Here is a 27,905-nt window from a genome sequence, read left to right as displayed (position 1 = left end):
TCAGAGGGCCCGGTGGCGCCAGTGTCCGGCAGCCTCGCCTCTGTCAGTGCGCCCCAGGGTGGCTGTGGCTACAATGTAGCTTGCCATCACCAGTGTGTGAATGTGTGCGTGAATGGGTGGATGACTGGATATGTAAAGCGCTTTGGGGTCCTTAGGGACTAGTAAAGCGCTATATAAATACAGGCCATTTACCATTTCACACCTTGGCTCGTGTGATTAAGAAGAGGTAGGGGGTCCATGTCCCTCTTGTGGGATACTCTGATAGGGCTTAAATCTATTAAATCTTAAATCTCCACCATTTGACCTTAGAACTGAAGAAACGTCTTGAACAAGAGGTGAAACGTCTTCAAGCTACTTAAAGAAGTCCAGATGCTTTTCTTTCTAAGCTCATTTGCAAAGAATGTGCTACACCAAAAATTGATGATTTGGTTGTTGGCAGATTCCCACATCTTTGTCTGCAAGACAGCAAGTTCCACCTCAACACACAACATTTGAGATTAGGTCAGCTTTTTCAAGGAGCAGTTTTTACATTACAAAATGCCAGCATGACTGGAAAACAGCATTGTAATTATTTGTCTGGTAAGATGGTTATGGCTTTATTACCAGTCAGTGGTTCTGGCTTGGAAACTTTTGTTGTTGATCACCAGCTGAATTAAACTCATTATATGTTATTGAAACACCTGACCAAATCTTAAATATGCCCTGTAAATATGTGAAAACATTATCAGTCCCATGGTGTAAATGCACTTCCATGCTTCCTGCTACCATGGTTGCAGTGACAGCGCTCTCCTGGAAAACTCAGAAACAAGCTAAGATACAAGAGGAGAGAGACTGTCACCAACAGTTTCAATGACTTACCTGTAAAAGCATATTAAGACAAAGTTGCATCTGCCTTATGTTTCCTCTTTGCACAAAAACTCCTAACTCAGTCTAGATTTACTGAAATGTTGTGCAGCCACAGCTTTTCTGAATGGCCAAAAAGCAATAAGGTGTGAAAATCCAACCATCACTGAGAGGAATGCCTATGGGGGCAAACTAGCATGACAATCAAAGAACCAGGTTTTAAAAATTACAAAAAAGAATGGAGGGACACTTGTACAATGGCAACATTCAGCCACTATGAAAGGTTTGACATGCAGCTTTATTTTTCTCCTTTCTTCTTCTATTATGTGCCCACTGTTGGTGCAAAGTGTCCACTACGGCGTCTGAAAGCAATGGCAACTCTCACAGAGATGTACACAATAACTGTTACACAAATCACAAACACTAACACAGAGGAGCTGTCGTGTGGAAAACACTGAGCATGCTGACAGTTGCCTTGTGCTGCATCGTCTTTGCCTCATTCTTGTTGGTCTTTTGCTGCACTCTGTGGCCAGTGAGTAGATTGAATTGTTCAGAAGTGCTCTACTGCGTCGTCGTCCCCCCATCACCCACCGCATCATCGACAAGGAGCAGCAATAAGACCATCTCACACAGCCATACAAGAGAGATTTATCTCTCTTGTATGGCTGTGCTCTGTCAGAAGTGTCTTTGAACTGCAAGGTTTGTTTCTATTGAAAAAAAAGAGCTTCAAGGATGAGAACAAACAGTTTGGTCAGGAAATAGTGCACAGCTGTTTCCCTGCAAATATTAGTGGAAAGAGTCTGGGGCTGTCTAACACACTGTAGATACGAAACAGGGAGTGGAAATTCAAGGAAGTCAGAGCTTATTTTAGTCTTGTCTATCCCATCACAGGGTTAGGGTCTGACCTGGGCTAACAAAAAATAAATAAAACACTAAATTTATGAAAACTCATTGCATTGGTTAGATATATTTAATGCTACAGTTGCACTAGGAAAAATAATGATTGGAGACTGCGGTGCCAAAGTTATTGCAACCATGTGAAAAAATGAATAAACTGTTTTAAAGACAGGGACAAGGCTGCAGTGAGTGGCACTGTCAGTTACCACGTTCAGAGTGACTTTGGTGTATCAAGATGATGATAAAATGGAAATAAGATGGAGTCAGTCTGCTATCAGCTTGCAACTGAATGAGTCCATTTTACAACTACATGCAATCTGTCTGTGATAATACAGTAATTAACTGTCATAAATCAATGGAAATCACAAATCTGTTTCTGTCTGATAAAGATGACGAAGTTCACATTGACTACTTACATTCAGAGCCTTGCTTTTATACAGGAATAAAATCAGAATACAGCCAGTTGCCAACCAGTTGATTCGAGTTCGCTAATGCAAAAACTGCCTGAGAGTGATCCAGTCAGCAGAGAGCGAGTAAACTGTCTGGCTGTCCACCACCAGACAACCTGTGTAATCACAGTCGAAAGTGGTCACCCAGAGGTTAATGGTCTTGAATGCTCAGTGTCTGGGGGACCGGTTGGTCACCACAGCTGTTTGCAAGCTGTGAAAAAATTAAAAGGCAATCACCAGCTTTATTTTAGGAGGTTTCCATCCTATTTATACTCCATCAGCTACAAAGCAATCCCTTTGCTGATGGTTGATTGCTATAATGGACTTTGTGTCAGTTGCCCTCTAGTGTAAGGGTGTCAGACTCAACTGGAGCTTAATTGGGCCAGATTATATAAAACCACTGCGTAAAACAACATGCCTCCAAAAGGTTTCCTTTCTTTAGGTTCAAGAAAATGCAAAAAAGCTGCAAATAAAAGTTCAAGTGAATGGCTCAATTAACCCTACTCCCTTACAAATCTGACACCACAGACGCTATGATTTCTTGATTATTATTTTTCTAATTTAATGAGTGATGATTTGCAAAGAGACAATCAACCACCAGAGTCATTTAAAGAAAACCTGCAATTTCAAAACAATATGCCCCAGTTTTACTACTCTGTCTACTTCTACAAGTTACACCTCACAGTTTGGTGGTGCTTGGTGCCACTGCTCCAGTGCACCTCAGTGGTATATTTGATTCCCACTGGTAGTTGCTGCCATTGCTTGATTTAGCTGAGGTAACTGAAAACAGTTAGCGCCTCTCTTGTCTTCAAACTACTGAATTTCATTCACAATCCACAGCCTCTGTCGACCATACAGCTGTTAGTCTTTTACTATATGTTTTTAATTTAAAGTGACACATTTGCACCAAACTGAAAGAATCGTTGGAACTGAGGAGAATGAGGTTATCCTCAAGGTCCAAGAATAATATAATTCATTTTCATTTAGAGTTTTTAGGTTATGCCTCCATCAAGGTAAAACTGACATGTGATCATGTCAGTAACACAAAAACTACTGAACCAAAGTTCATCAACCTTAGTCAAGTGGTTATGTGTAAGGCAAATGCTGAAACTTCATTTAAGAACTGGTCCAACAGTTAATAGGTCATTGGCCAGAGTTTGACACCTATGTTTTAGAGCCTTCAGTTTTCAGGCTTCCAGTTTGGATTCGGGACACAGACACTATCTCTACTTTTAAGATTAGGCTTAAGACTTTCCTTTTTGCTAAAGCATATAGTTAGGGCTGGACCAGGTGACCCTGAATCCTCTCTTAGTTATGCTGCAATAGACGTAGGCTGCCGGGGGATTCCCATGATGCACCGAGTATTTCTTCTTCAGTCACCTTTCTCACTCATTATGTATTAATAGACCTCTCTGCATTGAATCACACTTTTTTCCTTCCCACTGTCGCCAAAGTCCTTGCTCATAGGGGGTCATATGATTGTTGGGTTTTTCCTCTGTATGTATTATTGTTGGGTCTACCTTACAATACAGGGAGTGCAGAATTATTAGGCAAGTTGTATTTTTGAGGAATAATTTTATTATTGAACAACAACCATGTTCTCAATGAACCCAAAAAAACTCATTAATATCAAAGCTGAATGTTTTTGGAAGTAGTTTTTAGTTTGTTTTTAGTTTTAGCTATTTTAGGGGGATATCTGTGTGTGCAGGTGACTATTACTGTGCATAATTATTAGGCAACTTAACAAAAAACAAATATATACCCATTTCAATTATTTATTTTTACTAGTGAAACCAATAAACACTCAACAAAAATATAAACGCAACACCTTTGTTACTGCTCCCATTCCCCATGGGATGGACGTAGAGACCTAAAATTCATTCCAGATACACAATATAACCATCCCTCCCAAACAGTGGTCACAAATCAGTCCAAATGTGTGGTAGTGGGCACATCTGCTATATTGAGATAATCCATCCCACCTCACAGGTGTGCCACATCAGGATGCTGATCTGACATCATGAGTAGTGCACAGGTGTACCTCAGACTGCCCACAACAAAAGGCCACCCTGGAATGTGCAGTTTTTTGCGCTATTGGGGGTCTGGGGACCCAGAACCGGTCAGTATCTGGTGTGACCACCATTTGCCTCATGCAGTGCAACACATCGTCGCATGGAGTCTATCAGATTGTCAATTGTGGCCTGTGGAATGTTGGTCCACTCCACTTCAATGGCTGTGCGAGGTTGTTGGATATTCGTGGGAACTGGTACACGCTGTCGTATACGCCGGTCAAGCACATCCCGAACATGCTCAATGGGTGACATGTCCGGTGAGTATGCTGGCCATGCAAGAACTGGGACATTCTCAGCTGCCATCTGCCCTGAACAATGTGAACCATGATTCATCCGTGAAGCGCACACCTCTCCAACGTGCCAGACGCCATCGAATGTGAGCATTTGCCCACACAAGTCTGTTACGGCGACGAGCTGGAGTCAGGTCAAGACCCCGATGAGGACGACGGGCATGCAGTTGAGCGTCCCTGAGACGGTTTCTGACAGTTTGTGCAGAAATTGTTTGGTTGTGCAAACCAATTGTTCCAGCAACTGTCTGGGTGGCTGGTCTCAGACGATCTTGGAGGTGAACCTGCTGGATGTGGAGGTCCTGGGCTGGTGTGGTTACACGAGGTCTGCGGTTGTGAGGCCGGTTGGATGTGCTGCCATATTCTCTGGTTGAGAAATGAACATTCAATGCACGGGCGACAGATCTGGTTGACATTCCTGCTGTCAGCATGCCAATTGCACGCTCCCTCATTGCTTGTGGCATCTGTGGCATTTTGCTGTGAGACAAAACTGCACATTCCAGGGTGGCCTTTTGTTGTGGGCAGTCTGAGGTACACCTGTGCACTACTCATGATGTCAGATCAGCATCCTGATGTGGCACACCTGTGAGGTGGGATGGATTATCTCAATATAGCAGATGTGCCCACTACCACACATTTGGACTGATTTGTGACCACTGTTTGGGAGGGATGGTTATATTGTGTATCTGGAATGAATTTTAGGTCTCTACGTCCATCCCATGGGGAATGGGAGCAGTAACAAAGGTGTTGCGTTTATATTTTTGTTGAGTGTAATATCTCCACATTCACAAATGTACATTTCTGACATTCAAAAACAAAACAAAAACAAATCAGCGACCAATATAGCCACCTTTCTTTGCAAGGACACTCAAAAGCCTGCCATCCATGGATTCTGTCAGTGTTTTGATCTGTTCACCATCAACATTGCGTGCAGCAGCAACCACAGCCTCCCAGACACTGTTCAGAGAGGTGTACTGTTTTCCCTCCTTGTAAATCTCACATTTGATGATGGACCACAGGTTCTCAATGGGGTTCAGATCAGGTGAACAAGGTGGCCATGTCATTAGTTTTTCTTCTTTTATACCCTTTCCTGCCAGCCACGCTGTGGAGTACTTGGACGCGTGTGATGGAGCATTGTCCTGCATGAAAATCATGTTTTTCTTGAAGGATGCAGACTTCTTCCTGTACCACTGCTTGAAGGTGGTGTCTTCCAGAAACTGGCAGTAGGACTGGGAGTTGAGCTTGACTCCATCCTCGACCCGAAAAGGCCCCACAAGCTCATCTTTGATGATACCAGCCCAAACCAGTACTCCACCTCCACCTTGCTGGCGTCTGAGTCGGACTGGAGCTCTCTGCCCTTTACCAATCCAGCCACGGGCCCATCCATCTGGCCCATCAAGACTCACTCTCATTTCATCAGTCCATAAAACCTTAGAAAAACCAGTCTTGAGATATTTCTTGGCCCAGTCTTGACGTTTCAGCTTGTGTGTCTTGTTCAGTGGTGGTCGTCTTTCAGCCTTTCTTACCTTGGCCATGTCTCTGAGTATTGCACACCTTGTGCTTTTGGGCACTCCAGTGATGTTGCAGCTCTGAAATATGGCCAAACTGGTGGCAAGTGGCATCTTGGCAGCTGCACGCTTGACTTTTCTCAGTTCATGGGCAGTTATTTTGCGCCTTGGTTTTTCCACACGCTTCTTGCGACCCTGTTGACTATTTTGAATGAAACGCTTGATTGTTCGATGATCACGCTTCAGAAGCTTTGCAATTTTGAGACTGCTGCATCCCTCTGCAAGATATCTCACTATTTTTGACTTTTCTGAGCCTGTCAAGTCCTTCTTTTGACCCATTTTGCCAAAGGAAAGGACGTTGCCTAATAATTATGCACACCTGATATAGGGTGTTGATGTCATTAGACCACACCCCTTCTCATTACAGAGATGCACATCACCTAATATGCTTAATTGGTAGTAGGCTTTCGAGCCTATACAGCTTGGAGTAAGACAACATGCATGAAGAGGATGATGTGGACAAAATACTCATTTGCCTAATAATTCTGCACTCCCTGTATAAAGTGCCTTGAGGCAACTGTTGTTGTGATTTGGTGCTGTATAAATACAACTGAATTGAATTGAATTGAATACTTTGGAACCTAGTATAGCTAAAAAACTAGCATTTACATTCACTGATGGAAGTGTAACAGTGGTCTCCTTTCTGGAGTTTCCATGTAAGCATTAATCATTATTGTCAGTTTTCATCAACCAGCTTTTTTTTTGTCTGGCAATAACAAAGACGATAACTAAATAAAAACTAAAGGTCAAAAACTATGATAGACAGTGACACTGACACTGACTGACACTTTTGTCAACAAACAAAAATATTCTGGAGAGACCTGATTCAATCACAACTGAGTTGGGACGAATTTGGGAGTAATCAAGTCAGAAGTAATCTCCTTTGTGCCTGTGACATACGGACACATTTAGCATTTGATGTCAATAAAGATATGATGCTTTGTGAAACATGCGGAGCAGCTCTCACGAGTAAAACCACAACAAATTTTTCCACCTTACATTTTAGTTAACTTAATCAACTTTAGGTTTAGTCTGCTATAATCTTCTGATCTTCTGACTACGACTAAAACTAAATTTAAAAACGTTTGTGAGCTGGGTACAGATTAGGTGAACTGGAAACTAAACAGCCCATGGCAGTGAATGCATTCATACAACTATTTTTAACTGTGGAAAAACAACAACCTGCCCCCACCCGCCCTCACTTAATGAAGTATTTAATAACCATTAGTGCTGATTTAACCTGTTTCATTTCACCAGTAACTCCAGGCTTCATGGTTGTCACCTTTAATACAAAACGCTGTCACTCAAGTATTTTTGTTGTTTTGTTTTTTTAATACTCATCTGGATTTGTCTCCTGAAAGCTTCAAACAGCAATCTGTGAAACTGAAAGCTGGTTTTGAGATTACTGTAAGTAACCAGGATGCTTGAGAAAGTGGATACAGAAAGTGCTCACTGATACAAAGAAACCAGGCAGAGCAGAGAGAAGTATTTTACACAAATTGTTATAAATAGACCAATATTCCAATGGTGACCTTCTAATTTATCATAATAACCAAACACTAATACCTTATCAATCACATGCCTTCTCCTCATAAACCAGGCAGTTATAGCTTATGGTTTAACTAATTTCCCCGGTTCTTCTGTGTTTGTGTATAATTACTGAGTTGAATCTTAATTAGGAGGTAAATTATTCAGCTCAAACCAAGAGTCAGTAATGGTATAATCATGATGACTTTGCCAGGAACTTAAACAATAATAATCATATTCACTGACTCTGCCTGGGAGAAAATCTCTAACCCACCATCGCTGCTGAGCTTGATCAAATTTATTGAATCATCTGAAATACATTTCTTTTTCAATAATGTGAAAACACTGCTGTAACTCACGCACGCGCCACACCGACCCAAGCAGTTTTGTACCTCATGGGTTCACATTTATTACACTCGGCTGTTTGGGGATGGAAGGAGAAAAGTTTTGTGTTTGCTGCGCAGAAGTATTTTAATCATGTTGATTTGTGGCTTGTGCGGTCTGAGAGCCACATAAATTTACTCATACGTACTTTTTCTCTTTGAAAAAGCCATTAATCAATATTTACGCACTAGTGTTACCAGCAGTCGCACTGCTAGTGTGTATTTGCACTTTATGACACGTGAATGTATTTTTCCACCTCTACATCCACTTTAACTTGTAACAAAAAGAAGGCTGTGTCTTTACACTGTTATTTATATCCTGTTCTCTGCTGTGACAAGCCATATTCCCCATGGGGGCCATTATGGTTTCATCTGCTCTAATCTTACCTCAAGTAGCAGCGGTATTGATGGCTGTTGCCTAACAAGTGTATGCCCTCACTCTATCTAACTTCTATGGTCAAATGTACCTCTATTACTCATGAACAGGAAATCGTGAAAACAAAGATAGCTCGGTGAAATAAGTCAACGTGACCGGGTAAATGGGTTTCTTTATATCTAGAAGCAGGTACGGAGGATTTTCACTTTTCGCTAATAGCACTTTTTCAGCCCATCACAGATCTGGTTCATTTGCATTAACATTTATGAGCAGGGCTAATGCACTTCAATTGGGCTGACAATGATTGCCTTAAAGAAAAACATTTCTGTCTGACTGACATTGCATTCAGCAGCACATTTAGACGAGTTGAAAGCTCGTCGTCTGGCACTGAAAATCCTTTCCATGTTGTATTAGATTTTTCTTTAGGTTTTGGAACAATTGTACCCTCATATCCCCTGAGAGTTATCACTGAATAAGTCAATATTCCTCATCTTTTCCACACAGTAGAGTTCTTCTTTTGTGGTCACACTGGGAAAATATATTTTCAACATACTTGGATTCACTGGTGACCATTAATGTTGCTGGCAGATAAGACTCCTCTGGCTGGAAATGTTTGCTAATGCAAATGCTTCTCGCTAAAGCCAGTGATGTTCCTTCTTTATGTGCGGAGAAGTTGTTCAGCTGGGTGTGCTTGCAGCTCCACAGGGAGAGGAAATTACAGCCAGCACAGTTGGAGCTTTTCTGTTACATTTAGCAACCAAAAGGTAAAACAAGTGCATTGCTTATCCTCCTTTCCTTTTAGTTTTTGTTTGTTTTCAATTAATTCTGAATCCAAATGACTACATTCCAGCTGGGTAACTATATGGGGCAGGTAAGCTACCTGTGGAAATAATGGCTTTAATTTCCATAGCTGTTGTTTTGATGTTTGGAACTTAGGAGTGTCCTGATTTGTAAATGAATCTTTCTGAAAGACAAACAATTGGCGCTGAAATCAATCATGATAAAATAAATAAACAAATAAAAATTAATTCTAAGGTTTTATATATGAAGGCAATAAAAAGTAGTATTTATCAGATATTAAAATGAGGTAAATACAACCTCAGATGAAGAGCAACATAGCACGTTAACAAAACTTGAGCCTAAATGCAGAAGCAGTATATGAAAAACTCAGTACAGCCCATGATTCACCAGCTTGTAGAGCCAGATTCAGAAGCAATAACTTAAAGTAACTGCTTTCTGTATGACTCGTTCAGCCGCTCAGGTCATTGTGGAAGAATTTTGGCCCACTCTACAACATTTCTTCTGTTCATTGAGGCTTTCAGGCATTTGTTTGTGGATAGCTCTCCAACCACAGTAATCAGTCATTTGGAGTTTGACTGGCCATCGCAATACCTTGATTCTTTTCTTTTCCTACCATTCTGTTGTGGTGTATTTGCTGGTGTGTTTAAGATTACTGTTCAGTTGCATGACCCAGTTTCAGCAAAGCTTTGGCTGTTGGACACGTGGCCTCACATCTGGCTCTAGAAACTTCATGTATACAGAGGAGTTCAGTCATTGTGCCCATGTCCTGTGGCTGCAAGAACACGCCCAATCACCCTTCCACTACCATGTTTGACAGCTTATATGATGTGTTTAGTTTTCAACAAATGATGCCAAATATCTTAATTTTTTTTATCTTCGAGGACATTATTTTAGAAATCTTGTGGTTTGTTCAGATGCAACTTTCCAAACCTAGCCTGTGTTTCCATGTTCTTTTTAAAGAAAAGAGGTTGTCTCAGGACAACCCTTCCAAACAAGCCATACTTGTTCAGTCTTTTTATAATTGTACTTTTAACATTAAAATTTAACACTGAAACCTGCAGAATCTGAGATGTCACTCTCAGGACTTTTGCAGCCTCTCTGAGTTGTGCACAGTCAGACTTTGGGGTTTGCTAGGATGTGCACTTCAGGTAAGACTGGCAACTGTCTTGTTGACCATCTTCTTATGAGTAACTCTTCTTACTGCAGAATGATGGACTTCAACTTGTTTGGAAACAGCTTTATAACCCTTCCAAGATAATAGAACCAATGCTGTTATCATTCCTCATTGGCAAAACTAAATGCTCCAAACCAGCAAACGGCCAAAACCTGCTGACGATCAGTTAATCAAGTTAATCTGATTAGCACCACCTTTCCCTCTTAATTCATATGGTAGAATAAGGGTGTACTTATATTTTCACACACTGTTTCTGAATCTTGGTTTAATTGTTGTTAAATAAATAATGGCACAGTGTAATAGGTAGGGATGGGTATCGTTTAGGTTTTATCCGATACCGGTGCCAAATCGGTACTTTTGAAACGGTGCCGGTGCTCAAACGGTGCTCAAACCGGTGCTTAAAGAATGGAGAACACAAAATTGGTCCAAAAACCTCTCATGTTCAGCTGTTTTTTTGTAAAAAGATAACAATGTTAGCCTTTTCTGCAGCTATGGGGCATATATGGTATCACTCTTGGCTGGAAGCAGTGCTTAAACAATGGAAAAAACACAAACTTTGTCCAAAAACCTCTCATGTTTAACTGTTTTCCACTTTTTCTTTGGTCATTTTAGCCTTTTTGGCCAGGGTGAAGGGAGTATCTGCCATCAAACAAGAAGACAGCCGCATGTAGCTATGATGATGTTTGCTAGTTCACCTTACATGCATTAATGTAATAACGTGGTTAGCCTACTCAACGTAAATCACACAAGAACAACATTAAGCTACTCACGCAGAGAAGAACGGCTGCTGCTGCCATCAAATACGGCGCATTTCTCGGCTTTTAAAAAAAACGCTATGCGTCGCCAGGTGTTTCATCGGATTTGAGGTGTTACCTCCTTTGACAGTATCACAGTATCAGCTTAAAGCACTTGTTGCAGGCTGCTGAGTTTGCATATTTTGCTGTGAAGTACAGCCAGACTTTTAACCGCTTCGCCTTGGACATTTTTAATCTGTAGCTCTGCGCTAACAGAACGTACGTACCTGGCCCCGTCTACTATCCTCAGAAACGTAAAACGATTGGCTAAAAGTGTATCACAGCTCAGGAAAAAAAAAGCACCGAAATAAAGCACCGAAATGTGCGCTGCTTTTCGGTCTGATTACTACCGTTTATGTCAGAACCGGTGCCATCATGGCACCGGACACCGGTACCCATCCCTAGTAATAGGTCATGTTTTGTTATTTATCTGAAGTTGTACGTTCCTAATTTTAAAACCTGCAAAGGACCAGATTATTTCTATTTATGTCCTGATACATAAAGCCAAGAATAAACTCAGAAGCACAACTCGGAAGAACTAATCATAAGTAAAAATTCCCGAGTAAATATAAGTATTGAACTAGGGCACGGCCCAATAGACCATGCCCCAGTCCATGGGCACAGTTGAAGAGGGGACCTAGGTCTACCCTCCTATAGGCCCACCACCTGCAGGAGGTGGCGTAGTGGTCAGTGGCACGAGTTACTGCCCCAAGTGGAGGAGTTTAAGTATCTCAGGGTCTTGTTCTTGGGTGAGGGGAGCAGAAGATCAACAGACGGATTGATGCTGCAGCTGCGGTGATGCAGACGCTGTATTGGTGCATCGTGGTGAAAAGAGAGCTGAACATAAAAACGAAGCTCTCGATTTACCGGTCAGTCTACGTCCCCGCAATCACCTAAGGTCACGAGCTTTGGGTAGTGACTGAAAGAACAAGATTGTTGATATAAGTGGCAGAAATGAGCTTTGAAATGAGGGTGGCGGGCCTCTCCCTTCAAGATAGGGTGAGGAGTTTGGCCGTTCGGAAGGGGCTCAAAGTACTATTCCACTTCAAAAGGAGCCAGTTGAGGTGGTTCAGGTATCTGACAAGGATGCCTTCTGGGTGACTTCTGGTTGAGATGGTCCAGGCATGTCCCACTGGGCGGAGGCCCTGGGGCAGGCCCAGGACACACTGGAGAGGTTATATTTCTTGGCTGGTCTGGGAATGCTTTGGCATTCCCCCAGACAAGCTGTAGGACCCAACTCTGGATAATGGACGAAACTGGAAGGGTGGATATATTTCCATATAAACACAATAGTGCTCATCATGTCTCTGAACATTACACTTTGAAACTGATTGTAGAGAAGGTCTGCTAAAGTTCTTGCATAAAACATGAACAATATTCCCACTGTTGTAAAGTCAAAGAGAATCACAATTCAACTAGAATTATTCACCAAAACTCAGAGTGAGCAGCAAATCATCACCACTGAGAAAAATGATGAAGCGGATCATCACCACCAATCATCAGCACACACTAAGACAAAATTACTGGCTTTCCTAAAGCTTTTGCGCACATCTTTCTTCCTTGCGATCACAGTCTGAGCTCTTGCTCCCCTGTTGCCCTGTGAGGATATATGACTGTGGCAGGGCTATACTTTAAAGTGGCTGGCATTTACATCACAGTGGAGTGTATGGGCCAGTGAGGCATTGGGCAGAGTCACTGAAAGGTTAGACCAACACCCGGGGCTCTCTGTAGTGATGAATGGGACAAGAGGACAGTTTTCAAAGATGCTTATGTGAACAGAGTAAGCGATTCTGAGGGAAGAAATCGACAAAACACTTGAGATGTTTAATCCCCCATTCATGCAGCAAGTGCGGATGAGAGTCAGTAAATTTAAAATGCAATATAACTTCTTTTTTTTTTTCTTTTTGCTTGTGTGAGAGAGAGAAAAAGGCGAGAGCCACTGAATGCTTCTCTAAGAGCCACATTAGAGTAGACAGACAGGCTAAGTGCTTTCCATCTAAGACGACGCCTTAAAAACTTCCGGTTTCAGCCAAACTCTTTCCTCCGGCTAAAGAGATTGAGTGCATTGTGGCTTCCTGGGCTTAGGTTGCAACGCTCCCTTGGTTAACAGTGAAATGTCATTTAATTTACTGGCAAACTAGAACTGCATTTGAATATGTGTGCCAGCTGCTGCTCCTCTCTGTCCATCTAACAAGTACCTGGTATGAGCAGGTTTTTCCTCTCTCAGGTCCTGTGTTTGTTTGTTTGTATTTGGGAATACCTTCGTGTGTCACACTGTCATCTTTGAGATTTTTCTAAGATTCATCAACAGAAATGAAAACAAATGATGTCTAATGTGTCAGGCTGGTAGTAACAAAGTGCCTAAAGATACAGTTTTAAACTGGTTCTCTGTTAATGTAGATACAACAGTACTGCTTGAAACCACTTTAAATTACAGGTCTGACTCCTTGGAAGTAAACGATAAAGAAATGAGGGGTGGTATGAGACTTGAATAGTACGGTAGTTTAAGTACAGTAAATACAACATTCGGGCACCTCCCCACACACGTCAGAAGCAGAGAGAGCGGCAAGAAGATCCAACGCATAACAGAGCTTTCATCAGTGTCAACAGATGTGAGACTAATGAAGTCAGATACAACACTAAATGAAGAGTGAGGTGTCAGTGTGATGGAAAGCGATATGAAGAAGTGCAGCAACTGTGGGAAGGCTAAAGTAGCTTAAATATCCCTATGTCAGATTTGCCAGTTGCCAGCTGAGCTGATCAAATAAATGATCATGTTGATTTATGTAATTGTTTCCTGACACTTCTTCCACTCTTACCGTGTTGTCAAACCCTGGAGCAAGCCCACTTTATTCCAAGTTAGCAAGTGTCCAGTGACACAGTGCAGCATTTAAAAGCAAAACAGCTGACTAACAGTTTGTATCTAGTTTTGACCTTTAAATCCAATCCTATAATAACTCTCTTTACTGAATGTACATTACAACCTTGTGGAATCAAAATCAGTTTGTCCGTGTTGTGTTTAGAGCATACCTTTGACCCGTGTGGCCACAGTATCACTTTTAAATGAAGAGTGTACATTTCATTTACGTCAGTAAAATTCTATTCAAGGAGCAGCGCTGATCAAACGATACATTGTGGCATCATATACCAGCCAACAAGTTATTCCAAGTTTAGTTTTATAAAGCAGAGTATCAATTATATTGCCAACACTGGGGCCACATCATAAGCATCATAAACATTCTATCTAATAATTTTGCAATATATTATTACAATCTTGAATTGGGTAGCCTGTCTATTTAAGAAGCCATTTCATTTCATTAGTGTAATTTGTACAGAACATTTGTTGAGATCTAAATGGCAGGCTATTAAAGCCATTAGGATGCAGTGTAATAGAGAAGGAGGGTTAGTGGGCGGATTCAACTGGAAGATTCTAAGAAAAGTGTTTAGCTGGGTAAATGCTGACATTAGTGCTACGAAGGGGTCTACACATAGAACTGATTCACTTCTGAGCCAAAACATTAAACCCAACAGACTAGCACTGAAGGGATTCCTCTCATGTCACCAGAAACTCTGACCTGTACATAAGAAGGTGTGCTATGCTGCTGAAAATGCCAAGACCAGATACGTTGGCTTATTCTTCTGTGGACTGAGGTTGCTCCAGGCCTCAAGGGCCGGTGTTCTGCAGGTTTTAGATGTGTCCTTGATCCAACACAGCTGATTTAAATGGATAAATTACCTCCTCAACATGTCTCAACAGTTCTCCAGAGGCCTGGTAATGAACTAGTCATTTGATTAAGGTGTGTAGACCCAGGGTGAGATCTAAAACCTGCAGGATACCGGCCCGTGAGGCCTGGAGTTCCCCACCCTGAGGACTGATCAGACCTGGAAATTAGGATTTTTTTTCATCCACTTTTTATTAACCATGATGTTAGTTTGTTTTTATAAGCTCCTAAAAAGCCAAAGTTTTAGAGAGGTGGGTGGCACTGTTGCGAGAAGCTTCAGGGTTTGGGTCCAGCCTGGGACCTTTCAGTGTGGAGTTCTCTCCGAAAATACTGGCTTCCCCCAGCAGTCCAAAGACACGCAGAGGGTTAGGTTAACTGGTGATTCTAAATTAGCCTAAATGTGAGTGTGAATGGTTGTCTGTCTTTATGTATTAGTACTGCAACCTATCCAGGGTGTAACCTGCTTCCCATTTCATTGAATCTGCAATTAGATTTCACCGCCCACCACAACCCCGAATTAGATAGTTAGAAGAACATGGAGGGATATTCTTCATCTATAATGCACATTTTAAACACTTAGTGCCAGTTTCCATTAATAATAATAATAATAATAATAATAATAATAATAATAATAATAATAATAATAATAATAATAATAATAATAAAAAGAGGAAGAAGAAACACTTCCTCAGACAGCAAGGTACGAAGTGTCCACGACAGTCTGGGCAGAATACAACCAGATGCTAGAGAGTGTCAGCAGAGAAAAGCAACACAAAGTCCTGAAATGCTGTTTTACTTTGGTCCATTTGTTCCGGTGAAGCATTAAACAGCTCAACTGCTCATTAAGATGGTTTGGTGTCACCACATCCCATGTGATAATACTACCCACACAAATGCCAGCACCTGAGCAGAGCAGTGCATTTAATGATGCATGATCAGCATTAATCGTTTCACCTGTCTGCAGTTCTAATGTTGTGGCTGATCAGTTCTCCAGACCAAACTCTTCTACAAACACTGACGGAGGAAAGGAGACTCTCTTCTGCCAATTACTCCGACAGCATGGTGTACACCACGACTGTTGGGAACATAACAGCTCGATCACACCTATATTTTTTTTATGCACCACTGAGAGAGAAACTTTTCTTCATCTCATTTTTCATTTATGAGCATGTGCACATTGCCCAATTAACATTTCTTACCAGAAGCTGTAAACAAAAGTGACTCTTTTATTTTATTCTCTGTCTCTAACTTCTGATACTTAAAAATACGTTGGGGGGAGTGGCACACTGTGGTTTGTCTCAGTTTAACATGGTAGGTTTGTCAAGAATGACACAGCTGTCTCATTATACCGTAAAATTCTGGGTTTGGGGGTTGCCTCCTATAGCTGCTTCAAATCAGCTTCCCGGCCCTAATGAACCACCATCTGCAAGACATTCCAGGGAAGCCCCGGTTGTTTAATTAGTGCCACAATGACACAATTTTCAGCTGTCCAATGACATACTGTTTTCTTGATCAGTCCTCTTCTGACTTGGATAATTAAATAATTTGATTTAGAATGACAGATGTCTTCAGTCAGCGTTCACCTTGTTTTCTGTTTCTGGCTGATTTTCCCGTTCAAGCTTACGTACATGCAAACACACCCGGCTGTGTTGATGAAGATGGATCTTTTAAGAAAAGGAAAACTGCCATATGGCCCCTTTATAATCACACTGAGGTCTTTTGACATCATTCAAAAGGTGAATTAGTGTGACACAAACACTCTCCTCAGCCTGATCTCAAAGTCTCTCACGCAAAGGCGAACATGAAAAGGAACCAGAGGGAGACATTGGCAGCTTTAATATGCTTTTTTGCTCCACTTGTCATTGACTGTGACAACATGTCTAGTTAGCTGGGGGGAAAGAAAAGGCCTGGGGTGGCAGTGCTTTTCTTCCTGCAAGATGAAAGCTAAATGCAGCAACAAGTGAATCCAATCTCCTTGCACTTTTAGACCTAATTAGAGCTCAGAGACTGCAAGTTATGAGCATCATCGCGTTATTTCACAATTTTACAGGTTCAAGCTTTGTATTGTTTTGAACGTACAGCATTTCCTCTCAGTTTGTAATAATCATACATCTTCTCTAGGGTATACTGCCATTAAAGGGCTAGGTCTATGATCTGGGATACACATATGATCGCGAGGTTTCTACCAAACAACTTTATATTTTTTATTCTTGAACTCTACTAGACTATTAGAATCAATAGTTTAAAATAATCCTCATTTATCTGATACTAGGTCTGAAATCAGCTATTGTGAATTATCTCCTCTTAGGCCAACTTTGATGCATGCATTTATAGAAAACAGACTGGAACAGACCAACAAACCAACAGCAGTTACCATCGTCTGAGTTTGATAAAGGGTCTTCCATGAAGCATTAAGAGTGAAAAGAAAATGCAGTATAGATAAATTATATTGTCAAATGTATTTACATGTCTGCCTTCTCACACACGTATGGACTTGAGTAAAATCCCAGCCCACCCTTTGCAGCTATAACACCTTCAAACATTCTGGAAAGGCTTTAAACGAGGTTTAGGAGTGTTTATGGGAATTTCTGACCAATGTTTGAGAAGTACTTTTGTCAGGTCGGACACTGAGGTTGGATGATAAAATCTGGCTCACAGTTTTCGCTCTAATTCATCCCAAAGATGTTCTGTCAGGCTGAGGTCAGGACTGTGTAGGCCAGTCAAGTTCCTCCACAGCAAACTCGCTCATCCATGTCTTTATGGACCTTGCTTTGTGTACTGGTGTGCACAAAATGTTCCCACAATATTGGGAGCGTGAAATTTCCAAAATGTCTTGGTGTTCTGAAGCACTAAGAGTTCCTTTTCACTGGAACTTAGGGGCCAAGCCCAACTCGTGGAAAACAACCAGACACCATAATCTCCCCTCCTTTGTCTATTTTTTGCATTTGGTATTTGGTAGTGGCTGCTATGATGTCTCCCTCTTGCGACAGGTGGTGGTCTTAAGTATTATTAGTAAACACTGGCATGTTTTATCTTTTGACCCCTCCATAGTTTACTTCTGTATGAATATCTATTTTTTTGCAAACAAATGTGCCCATTAGACTGATTGGCGTGAATCTCCTCAGCCTTCCTCATCTTCCGTATCCAGTTTACTGTGTGGCCATTTCCCACATCTAAACTGTGTTATGATCAAAGAGTGTCATTTCTTGCACCGCCACACTGGCAGGAAGTTTAAAACCAAAATCAGGATTTCTTGTAAAACCAAATTTGGGGTCCATTTGTTGACCTGTCCCTGTGGGCTGGCATACTTAGGTTAAATTAAAAGAGGACTAAACGTCATGATCTTTGGGATTCTTTATTATATTATTTGTGTGCTCAGTGGCCATCATACCAATTCCTTCATTTCCAAGGCCTCCTCCTAAAAGATGAGCTGACTGACAAAGAGCTTTGCTACAAGGGAAGTGTATTCATGCACTACACACTGAAAGCCCTGAAGGCTTGAATGAAAAACTATTTTTAAATTGTTTTCGGGATCATTATAAATTCTTAGAATGATTCATTTGAGGATTTTTTCTTTCACTTAGTTAAGGAGTGTTTCTGCATTTTTTTAAATCTGTGATCACTTTAGTGGAAAAAATTATTTTGCTAAAGTTATTGTATCTATATTTTTGTGTGTATTTTATGCTGTGTTGACATTTTGGTTTGGAAAACTATATTCTTGTACAAGTATATTTTGATTAGGACTTTTTTAGCAACAATTGTTGCCATGTTTATAACCTTTTGGGTTAGTTTTCTCTGCAGATGGGTTTAATTATCTAAATAATTGGAACTGGAATATTATCTGGCATATATATATATATATATATATATATATATATATATATACATACACATACAGTGGGGCAACAAAGCACTTAGTCAGCCACCAATTGTGCAAGTTCCCCCACCTAAAATGATGACAGAGGTCAGTAATTTGCACCAGAGGTACACTTCAACTGTGAGAGACAGAATGTGAAAAAAAAAAATCCATGAATCCACATGGTAGGATTTGTAAAGAATTTATTCGTAAATCAGGGTGGAAAATAAGTATTTGGTCAATAATAAAAATACAACTCAATACTTTGTAACATAACCTTTGTTGGCAATAACAGAGGTCAAACGTTTACTATAGGTCTTTACCAGGTTTGCACACACAGTAGCTGGTATTTTGGCCCATTCCTCCATGCAGATCTTCTCGAGAGCAGTGATGTTTTGGGGCTGTCGCCGAGCAACACGGACTTTCAACTCCCGCCACAGATTTTCTATGGGGTTGAGGTCTGGAGACTGGCTAGGCCACTCCAGGACTTTCAAATGCTTCTTACGGAGCCACTCCTTTGTTGCCCGGGCAGTGTGTTTTGGATCATTGTCATGTTGGACGACCCAGCCTCGTTTCATCTTCAAAGTTCTCACTGATGGAAGGAGGTTTTGGCTCAAAATCTCACGATACATGGCCCCATTCATTCTGTCCTTAACACGGATCAGTCGTCCTGTCCCCTTGGCAGAAAAACAGCCCCATAGCATGATGTTTCCACCCCCATGCTTCACAGTAGGTATGGTGTTCTTGGGATGCAACTCAGTATTCTTCTTCCTCCAAACACGACGAGTTGAGTTTATACCAAAAAGTTCTACTTTGGTTTCATCTGACCACATGACATTCTCCCAATCCTCTGCTGTATCATCCATGTGCTCTCTGGCAAACTTCAGACGGGCCTGGACATGCACTGGCTTCAGCAGCGGAACACGTCTGGCACTGCGGGATTTGATTCCCTGCCGTTGTAGTGTGTTACTGATGGTGACCTTTGTTACTTTGGTCCCAGCTCTCTGCAGGTCATTCACCAGGTCCCCCCGTGTGGTTCTGGGATCTTTGCTCACCGTTCTCATGATCATTTTGACCCCACGGGATGAGATCTTGCGTGGAGCCCCAGATCGAGGGAGATTATCAGTGGTCTTGTATGTCTTCCATTTTCTGATGATTGCTCCCACAGTTGATTTTTTCACACCAAGCTGCTTGCCTATTGTAGATTCACTCTTCCCAGTCTGGTGCAGGTCTACAATACTTTTCCTGGTGTCCTTCGAAAGCTCTTTGGTCTTGGCCATGGCGGCGTTTGGAGTCTGACTGTTTGAGGCTGTGGACAGGTGTCTTTTATACAGATGATGAGTTCAAACAGGTGCCATTCATACAGGTAACGAGTGGGGGACAGAAAAGCTTCTTACAGAAGACGTTACAGGTCTGTGAGAGCCAGAGATTTTCCTTGTTTGAGGTGACCAAATACTTATTTTCCACCCTAATTTACGAATAAATTCTTTACAAATCCTACCATGTGGATTCATGGATTTTTTTTTCACATTCTGTCTCTCACAGTTGAAGTGTACCTCTGGTGCAAATTACTGACCTCTGTCATCATTTTAAGTGGGGGAACTTGCACAATCGGTGGCTGACTAAATACTTTTTTGCCCCACTGTGTATATATATATATCAGGATTGTTGTAAAATACTTGTTTTTTTGAGAATCCTGGTGTTTTCTTTGCACCTCTATGCTCACAGTTGTGTGCCTGAGATGACCACATTAGAATTATTAGCTCTACACTGATAACATATCGAGCCAAGAGTGGAAAAATCTATCTCAGATGCTGCAAGCCGAAGCTTTATTACTCACAAGGAATTTTTGTACATACATTTACCTTCTTATTCAGAAGTTTGGACATATTTAACATAAACAACCACCATTATAATTGAACAAAATAAGAAAAAGCACAATTAGTCAGCTGTGAGTAGGAACTAAAGTACTGTGAAAAAGTCTCATTTCTTTACATCTTGATAGAAAAACAGGAACTAGGTGCAGCAATTTATTGAAATGTGCAAACACGCAAAGAAAGAGTATGTAAGATAAAAAGGGAGTTTGCACAATTCTAACAAGCTTGTAAGTCAATATTTGGTATGACCACCTTTTTTTTTTTCGAACGCAGCCTGAACTCTGTTAAAAACATTACAAGGAAGATTGTCTAAGCAGTCTTCAGGAATAGTTCTCCAGGCTTTCTGGAGGACATTTAAAGCTCTTCTTTGGATGTTGGCTGCCTTTTGATCTGTTCTCTGTCAAGAGGATCCCACACTGCTTCTATAGTGTTGAAATTCGGGCTCTGCATGTGTTCTGTTGTGTGTTCTTGTGTTTTTCTATCCAGGTATGCTTTCATTGCATTGGCAGTGTGTTTATTTGTGTGTGATGATTGTCATGTTGACAATGAAACTGTTGCCTGTCAGATGCTTTCCATATTGTACTGTCTCTGATGGTCCTTTTCTGTGTTCATAATTCTATCAACACCACTGACCGAAATGCAACTCCAAACCAGACACTCTCTCCTGTACCTCTCTCATGACCTCCTTTATACATCATGATGTTGTGATTTCACATTTGGACATCTAGTATTTCCATTTTTGTGACCTTTTGCAGGTGCAGATTTACAGTTTTAGTGCTGATCTCAAACTCTGGCAGAAAGCAGACATCAAATTCTCTTTGAAATCTGGAGAATCGACCGCAACCGCGACTTTTGAAATCCTCCCCAAAGCCCATGAAAGTGAAGCAGTGAGGATAACCATCAGGGAAACTGCTAACATTCTCGCCCTAGTTCAGGAAATCAATTTTGAAAATGGATTTTGTTTTTTTGTTTTTTTGTTTTTTTGCCTGTCCCGTTTGGCTCTTTTGCCATCAGAATTGTTGTCTAAAGGCAAAGAAAGATGCCCAACGGATTTACTTTACCAAACTGACCATCCCAGCCTTGCCGTAATGGTCCATTTGATTCACCTTTTATTGTTTATTTTATTTTCACTTACTGAATACGGGACAGACTTGACTGGGGGAAAGAAGGGGAGAAAGAAAGAGGGAAAGAGAAACAGCTGAGAAGAGGGACGGGGGAGAAGGGCAAAAGACAAAAACCAACAGAATGGGCAGAGAAAAAAAAAATGCATATATCAATCACCTGGATCACCTGCTGAGAAAGAAAAAAGAAAGCAAGCAGAAGAGAACAAGAGTAATAGAATAAACAACATCACAATGATATATGGGAATATGACAGTAAATACTAAATGTTAAACATTATTGTGCAGCACATAAGATCAACAGAACACAGTGTGCTTTGAGGTAGGAGCCAAAAAGGGTGTAGTTTGTGGGTGTGATCACCCGTGTGTACACCTGTGAGCATGGACGCGCTTGTTTTTTGTTTTTTAAAAGGTTCCTTCATGTAATAATCTGCTAGAGGGTGTGGGGGGGCCACAATGGATTTTGTTGCATCTCCTGAAGGTCAGGTCATCCTACGGGATCCTAGGGAAAGCCTCTCTGGACCTTCAGGTCCAGAATTACCAGAGGTGTGTGGTTGGATGTGCAGCTATGACCCGATAACCAGACTTCACATCAGTCTTCATAGTTAAAGAGCAGTTGGCAAGACTGAAGAGGGTCAGCAGCAAAACCAAGACCAAGCTCATCATTTTCTTTGACACTCATGAGGTTGTGAATTATGAATTCATGCCCAAGGGTCAATTCTGTTTAAAGCCAGGGCGCGTCTTTTTCTCCAAAAACAAAAAGAAAACAAACTGAAGTTCAAGGTTCACCATGTTGACAAAAACCAAGGCTCATTACAGAATTGGGCTTCCAAGATTTCCAAGGCTCTTTTTTTGACTAGTAGTGAACCCCTTTTAGTGAAAGATATACACAAACAGAACCATAAAAAAGGTTTTGATTGTTGTGGTTGGATGGAGTGGATGGAGTTAGAGTTGCCATTCTTTCAAAGGACATTTTGAGGCCATTCTTTTCTCCACACTAATTATATGTAGCAAAAGATAATTAATGGCCTAATTCCTCACACGGTAGCCCACACACTCCAAGTTACGCAAACATCGTGCTAACAGATGTAAACACATCCTTAAAATGTTTGCCTTGCCCATACGGGAGGAAAGTACAGACTGAAGTGCTGCTGTAGCTGTGATTCACTGCAAGGGAACGCTGCATATTTAGTGATCGGTTGACTGAACATACAACACAGTGAAGTGAGGCCTGAGTGCCAGCTGGAAACACAAACCGCCCAAATCGAGATCAGCAATTCCAAGAGTAAGGCTGAAATGTAGATCAGTTTAAAAAATATATATAAAAAGTTAAAAGTCGTTAAAGTATATTCACTTAGGGTACTTTTACCAGCTATTAAAAGTACTAAGCAAAGCGCTGCAGTAGCTCACACATGTCAGTGCTAAGTTATGGCAACATTTATGGATGTCAGAGAAACTGAGGTGATGATGTAAGTTTCCCTGCTGCTGCAGTTTCTTCAGCATCTTTTTCTGTGCTTGCAAACTATTCTGTTGCGAATATTTGTTCAAATTGCAGACATTTTGATATCCTGTTCTAAAATAGTGCACATGCTTCTTTAGATTTTTTACAAAGATGGATAAAAGTCATGCTGAAGAATGAGTTACTGTGACAGTCAAGAAGTGCTGGCAGAAGAGAAATTGCCAGATTTCTCTAATTTATTTTCCTTACAATGTAAAGTATCACTGAGTACTTAGAAGTGAGCAGTTTTCTCTAATTTATTAGAATGTTTCATAATATTAATATTAGTGCTGTCAGCGTTAATCTCGTTAAAATGATGTTAATGCATAACCGCATTAATGCGGCAAATCTCTGTTAGCTAGTTAACGCGGATTGCCCCGTGCGTGGGGCTGCACGGTGCTAATGCGGTAACAAGCTAACCGCGCTAACACGTTGACGCCGTGCAGCCCCACGCACGGGGCAATCCGTGGTTTAAAGTATACAGCTGCTAACTGTACAGATTAGCATGTCACGGTGTTATATAACAATAATGAGCTTAATTCATATTCATTTTTTGAAGCAGGTCAAATAAAATCAGCCACATGGAGAGACATTCAGTGGGATTCTGCTAATGAAAAATTAAAATCCATTTATTCTTTTAAAGATGAATACAGAGCCTCGTTATCGTCCTTGTAAGGCGCTTGCTGTCACTTATTCCATATAGGAGAGAACATATATCATGTGTTGCTGTGTAATAACATATGCAGAGACTGTGAAGGGAGCCTCTCAATAATCTGGTATTCGAGTGAGGGGAGACGAAGCCTGAGCTGTTGTGCCTGAGCCTTCGCCTCAGTATGTGGGCTGCTGCATCAACATAATCTGAATTTTACTGAAGCAGCTGTACAGCACATACAGCCTGAGGCTATACTGAAACAAAGAGAATTCCTAGGACAGGGTTCCCTTCCCATCAGACTTAAAGATTGTTTTTGTGTGTAAAGCCATAACTGTGGTGTTCCTCATAAAGAATCTGCTGCTATACTGGATCAGCGCTGAGTGGGAGCCAGAATCCATGACTGCTATCTGTTTGTCTAAACTTAGTGAGGAAATCCTGTCTTATCTTCTAAAGTTCAGAGATGCCACCTTTGGATTTAGTCATGATTTCTAATAATAGATATTCTGGTGCCCAGCGCTGCAGTTTTTACTGAATAAAAGCAAAGCAGTAACTCAAAAAGGCTTCATTCTGGAAACCAGTTAGGAATTTTTGAATAATTTCAATTAAAATCTGTGGATCTGGAAAGATTTGCAAGTTCTCTTACTTAGAAATCATGGAGGGGTCTAATATTTTCAGCAGAGGTACATTTCCACTGTGAGACACAGAATCTAAAAAGAAAAATCCAGAAATCACATTGTATGATTTTTGAACAATTTATTTGTGAATTACTGTGTCAAATAAATATTTGATCACTTAAGTCAAATGTTAGATATTGATACAGAAGCCTTTGTTAACAATTACAGAGGTCAAACGGTTCCTGTAGTTCAGGGAGGGATTTTGTCCCACTCCTCCATACAGATCTTCTCTAGATCTGTTAGGTTTCGGGGCTGTCGCTGAGCAACATGGAGTTTCAGCTCCCTCCAAAGATTTTCTATTGGATTTAGGTCTAGAGACTGGCTAGGCCACTCCAGAACCTTGATATGCTTCTTAGGAGCCACTCCTTGGTTTTCCTGGCTGCGTGCTTTGGGTCATTGTCATGTTGGAAGACCCAGCCACGACCCATCTTTAATGCTCTGACTGAGGGAAGGAGTTTTTTCCCCAATATGTCACAATACATGGCCCCATTCATTCTCTCCTTAATACAGTGCGGTCGTCCTGTCCCCTGAGCAGGAAAACACCCCCAGAGCATGATGCTTCCAGCCCCATGCTTCACAGTAGGTATGGTATTATTGGGATGATACTCATCATTCTTCTTCCTCCAAAATGGCGAATGGAGTTAAGACCAAAATGTTCTACTTTGGTCTCATCTGACCATAGGACTTTCTCCCATGACTCCTCTGGATCATCCAGATGGTCCCTGGCAAACTTCAGACGGACCTGGGCATGGGCTGACTTAAGCAGGGGAACCTTCCATGCAATGCAATTTTAAACCATGACGTCTTAGTGTATTACTGACAGTAGCCTTGGAAACGATGGTCCCAGCTGTCTTCACGGCATTGACCAGCTCCTCCCGTGTAGTTCTGGGCTGATTCTTCACCATTCTTAGCATCATTGAAACCCCACGAGGAGAGATCTTCCGTGGGGCCCCAGTCCGAGGGACATTGACAATCATCATTAGCCTCTTCCATTTTCTGGCAGTTGCTCCAACAGTTGTTCTTTTTTCACCAAGCTGCTTGGCAATTGTAGCCCTTTCCAGCTTTGTGAAGGTCTACAATTTTGTTTCTTGTGTCTTTTGACAGCTCTTTGGTTTTGCCCATGTTGCTACTTAGACTTTGGCTGAATGTGGGGTGCACAGGTGTCTTTATGACAGCTAACGATCTCAAACAGGTGCTACAAATTTAGAATCATGAGCAGAGTGTAGCTGGACTATTTGAAAGCAAAATAACAGATCTTTGAGGGTCAGAAATCTGGCCAATAAACAAGTGATCAACTACTTATTTGACACAGTAATTCACAAATTAATTGTTCAAAAATCATACAATGTGATTTCCGGATTTTTCTTTTTAGATTCTGTCTCTCACAGTGGAAATGCACCTCTGCTGAAAATTGTAGACCCCTCCATGATCTCTAAGTAAGATAACTTGCAAAATCACACAATACTTATTGACCTCACTGTATTTTGAAAAAAAAAGTTATTTCTGAAGAGAACTCACTCTCTCCTCCTCCTCTCTGAGGTCGGGCATGGTGCTGACACACAGGGTCACAGCAGTGATGGCTACAAATAAGACCGAGAGGCAGGCGAAGATCTTCCCTGGAAGGCCCGAGTGGGGGTTCTCCACCATGTCCCTCAGCCTCCGCATGCAGCCTCCTGAAAAGGTCTCCTCTGGTCCTTCCACAGGCTGCTGGGTCTCCTCGCAGGACTGCGGTGAGTTGAGCTCGGCCCCCTCCTCCTCCTCCAGCCTCTGCTGCTCTTTGTACTCCTCCTGCCTTAATCGCAGCTTCCTGAGGCAGCACCAGTCCAGGTTGTTCTCCTCCACCCCCCAGTACAGCAGCTCCTCCTGGAAGGACAATGCACACATCTCCCTCAGGAGCCTCAGTTTTCCCGCTGCCAGGAAAGTCACGATGATGCGGAAAGCTGACGGGTTTCGGTCGAAAAAGTACTCGTTGCAGCTGCCGTCGTAATCATCGCACACGTCCATGATCTCTGCTTCGTTGCTACAAGCCCGTAGCTTCCCCAGTCGCGTCAGAGGGAACTCATCCAGCGTGGACCAGGGTATGTGGTACTTAATGCCACCCACATTGATGATGGCTGCCCCATCCGCCAGGTCAATCTCACCTCCATCCTCTCGGTGAGACTGAGGCTGAAGCAGGAGCTGAGCGCGCTTATAGAACAACCCCTTCTTGGATGTGACCTCTTGTGGGTTCTCCAAGCGTTTAAACTGGAATGTGGTGAACTGGTGATCAGTGCTCCCTGCCAGGAAGGCCACCTCCTGGTACATCCCTGCAGCTCTGCTGGGGGAATCCTATCCCGCACGATGCGATGGGAGGTGGTTTCACAGGGCTGGTGACGTGAGTCGCAGCTCGTCACCCATTCAGCAGCACAGCGCGTCTCTATATGACAGAAAAGACAAATATCTAAGTGACATCAGGTACATGCTCGTGGCCAATGCAGAGCAGTTAGACAGGTTTGTGAAGGTCAGACAGCAACTTTGATTTCATTCTTCGCACCGTCATCACTTTTTATTTGCACACAGCACTAAAATGTATCAGTTCATCTGAACGTAACAGCAGCAATTAGTAGATTTACTCAAAGGTGAATGAGAAGCTGTAGATTCAAAGATGGAGGAAGCTAATGAAGCCTATTAGGTGGTGCTAGGTGCTCAGAGAGTACTCTGCTTTGAATTATGTAAAAGAGGAAGACAGAGGATTACAGAAGTGACTGACATTACTTATTGCATTTGATTGCACAGAAATGCTGGTAGATGCATGTGTGTACGGGAAGTGGGTTTTTTTTTTCGTTGTCTCGCATGTCTACCCGTTTTCCACTATCCTACACAAAAATTATGTAAAAACAGATGACCCACTTAGAAGCATCAGCAAACTAATTTACCTATTTAAGGGGCTTTTATGAAATCCTGGGAGAGGCCTAGAGAAGTGGCATGAATGAGTATGTTTTTCAAAAGGAAACAGGCATAAAGAGAACATGCAAACTCCACACAGGAGATCCAGACCTACCCACTGAGCAGTAGTGGAAACTAATGTGTCTGGGGAACTATTAGTGCTTCAGAAAGTTCCCAGTCTTTGGAAAACTTCCTGGCATTATGAAACTGGTAACTCACTGTCTTCAAGCTGACCTCTCTGTACTTGTGACTTATATCATCAGGCTAGCCAAGTATATTTTAAGCTGCAAGAGTAAACCAAGTAATAGCTGCAATCATGGCTTTTAACTCCTTTTCTGGCTGGCCTGAAGATGGAACACATAGATGAAAAGTTTTTAAGAAAAAAAACACCTCAGTCAAGAGTCAGATTT

At 41.7% G+C, this 27,905-nt stretch overlaps 1 protein-coding gene across 3 annotated transcripts in view; it reads right to left on the bottom strand.

The window, feature by feature from the left end:
• Positions 1 to 27,905, bottom strand: part of kcng2 (potassium voltage-gated channel, subfamily G, member 2) — a 46,306-nt gene that overhangs the window by 5,948 nt on the left and 12,453 nt on the right. For all 3 annotated transcript variants that reach the window (XM_085262624.1, XM_085262625.1, XM_085262626.1), the window contains exon 2: positions 26,089 to 26,986. In XM_085262624.1, coding sequence (XP_085118750.1) covers positions 26,089 to 26,874 — 786 coding nt within the window. In that variant the 5' untranslated portion in view covers positions 26,875 to 26,986. The remainder of the gene's footprint in view (positions 1 to 26,088; positions 26,987 to 27,905) is intronic.

The sequence above is a fragment of the Mchenga conophoros genome, linkage group LG22 (genome assembly GCF_057382185.1).
Source record: "Mchenga conophoros isolate Kocher_MC1m ecotype Shallow Benthic linkage group LG22, M_conophoros_male_GT1.1, whole genome shotgun sequence".
NCBI lineage: Eukaryota > Metazoa > Chordata > Actinopteri > Cichliformes > Cichlidae > Mchenga > Mchenga conophoros.
Note: the sequence above shows the minus strand (reverse complement) of the source record. Positions and strands in the feature narration are given on the sequence as shown.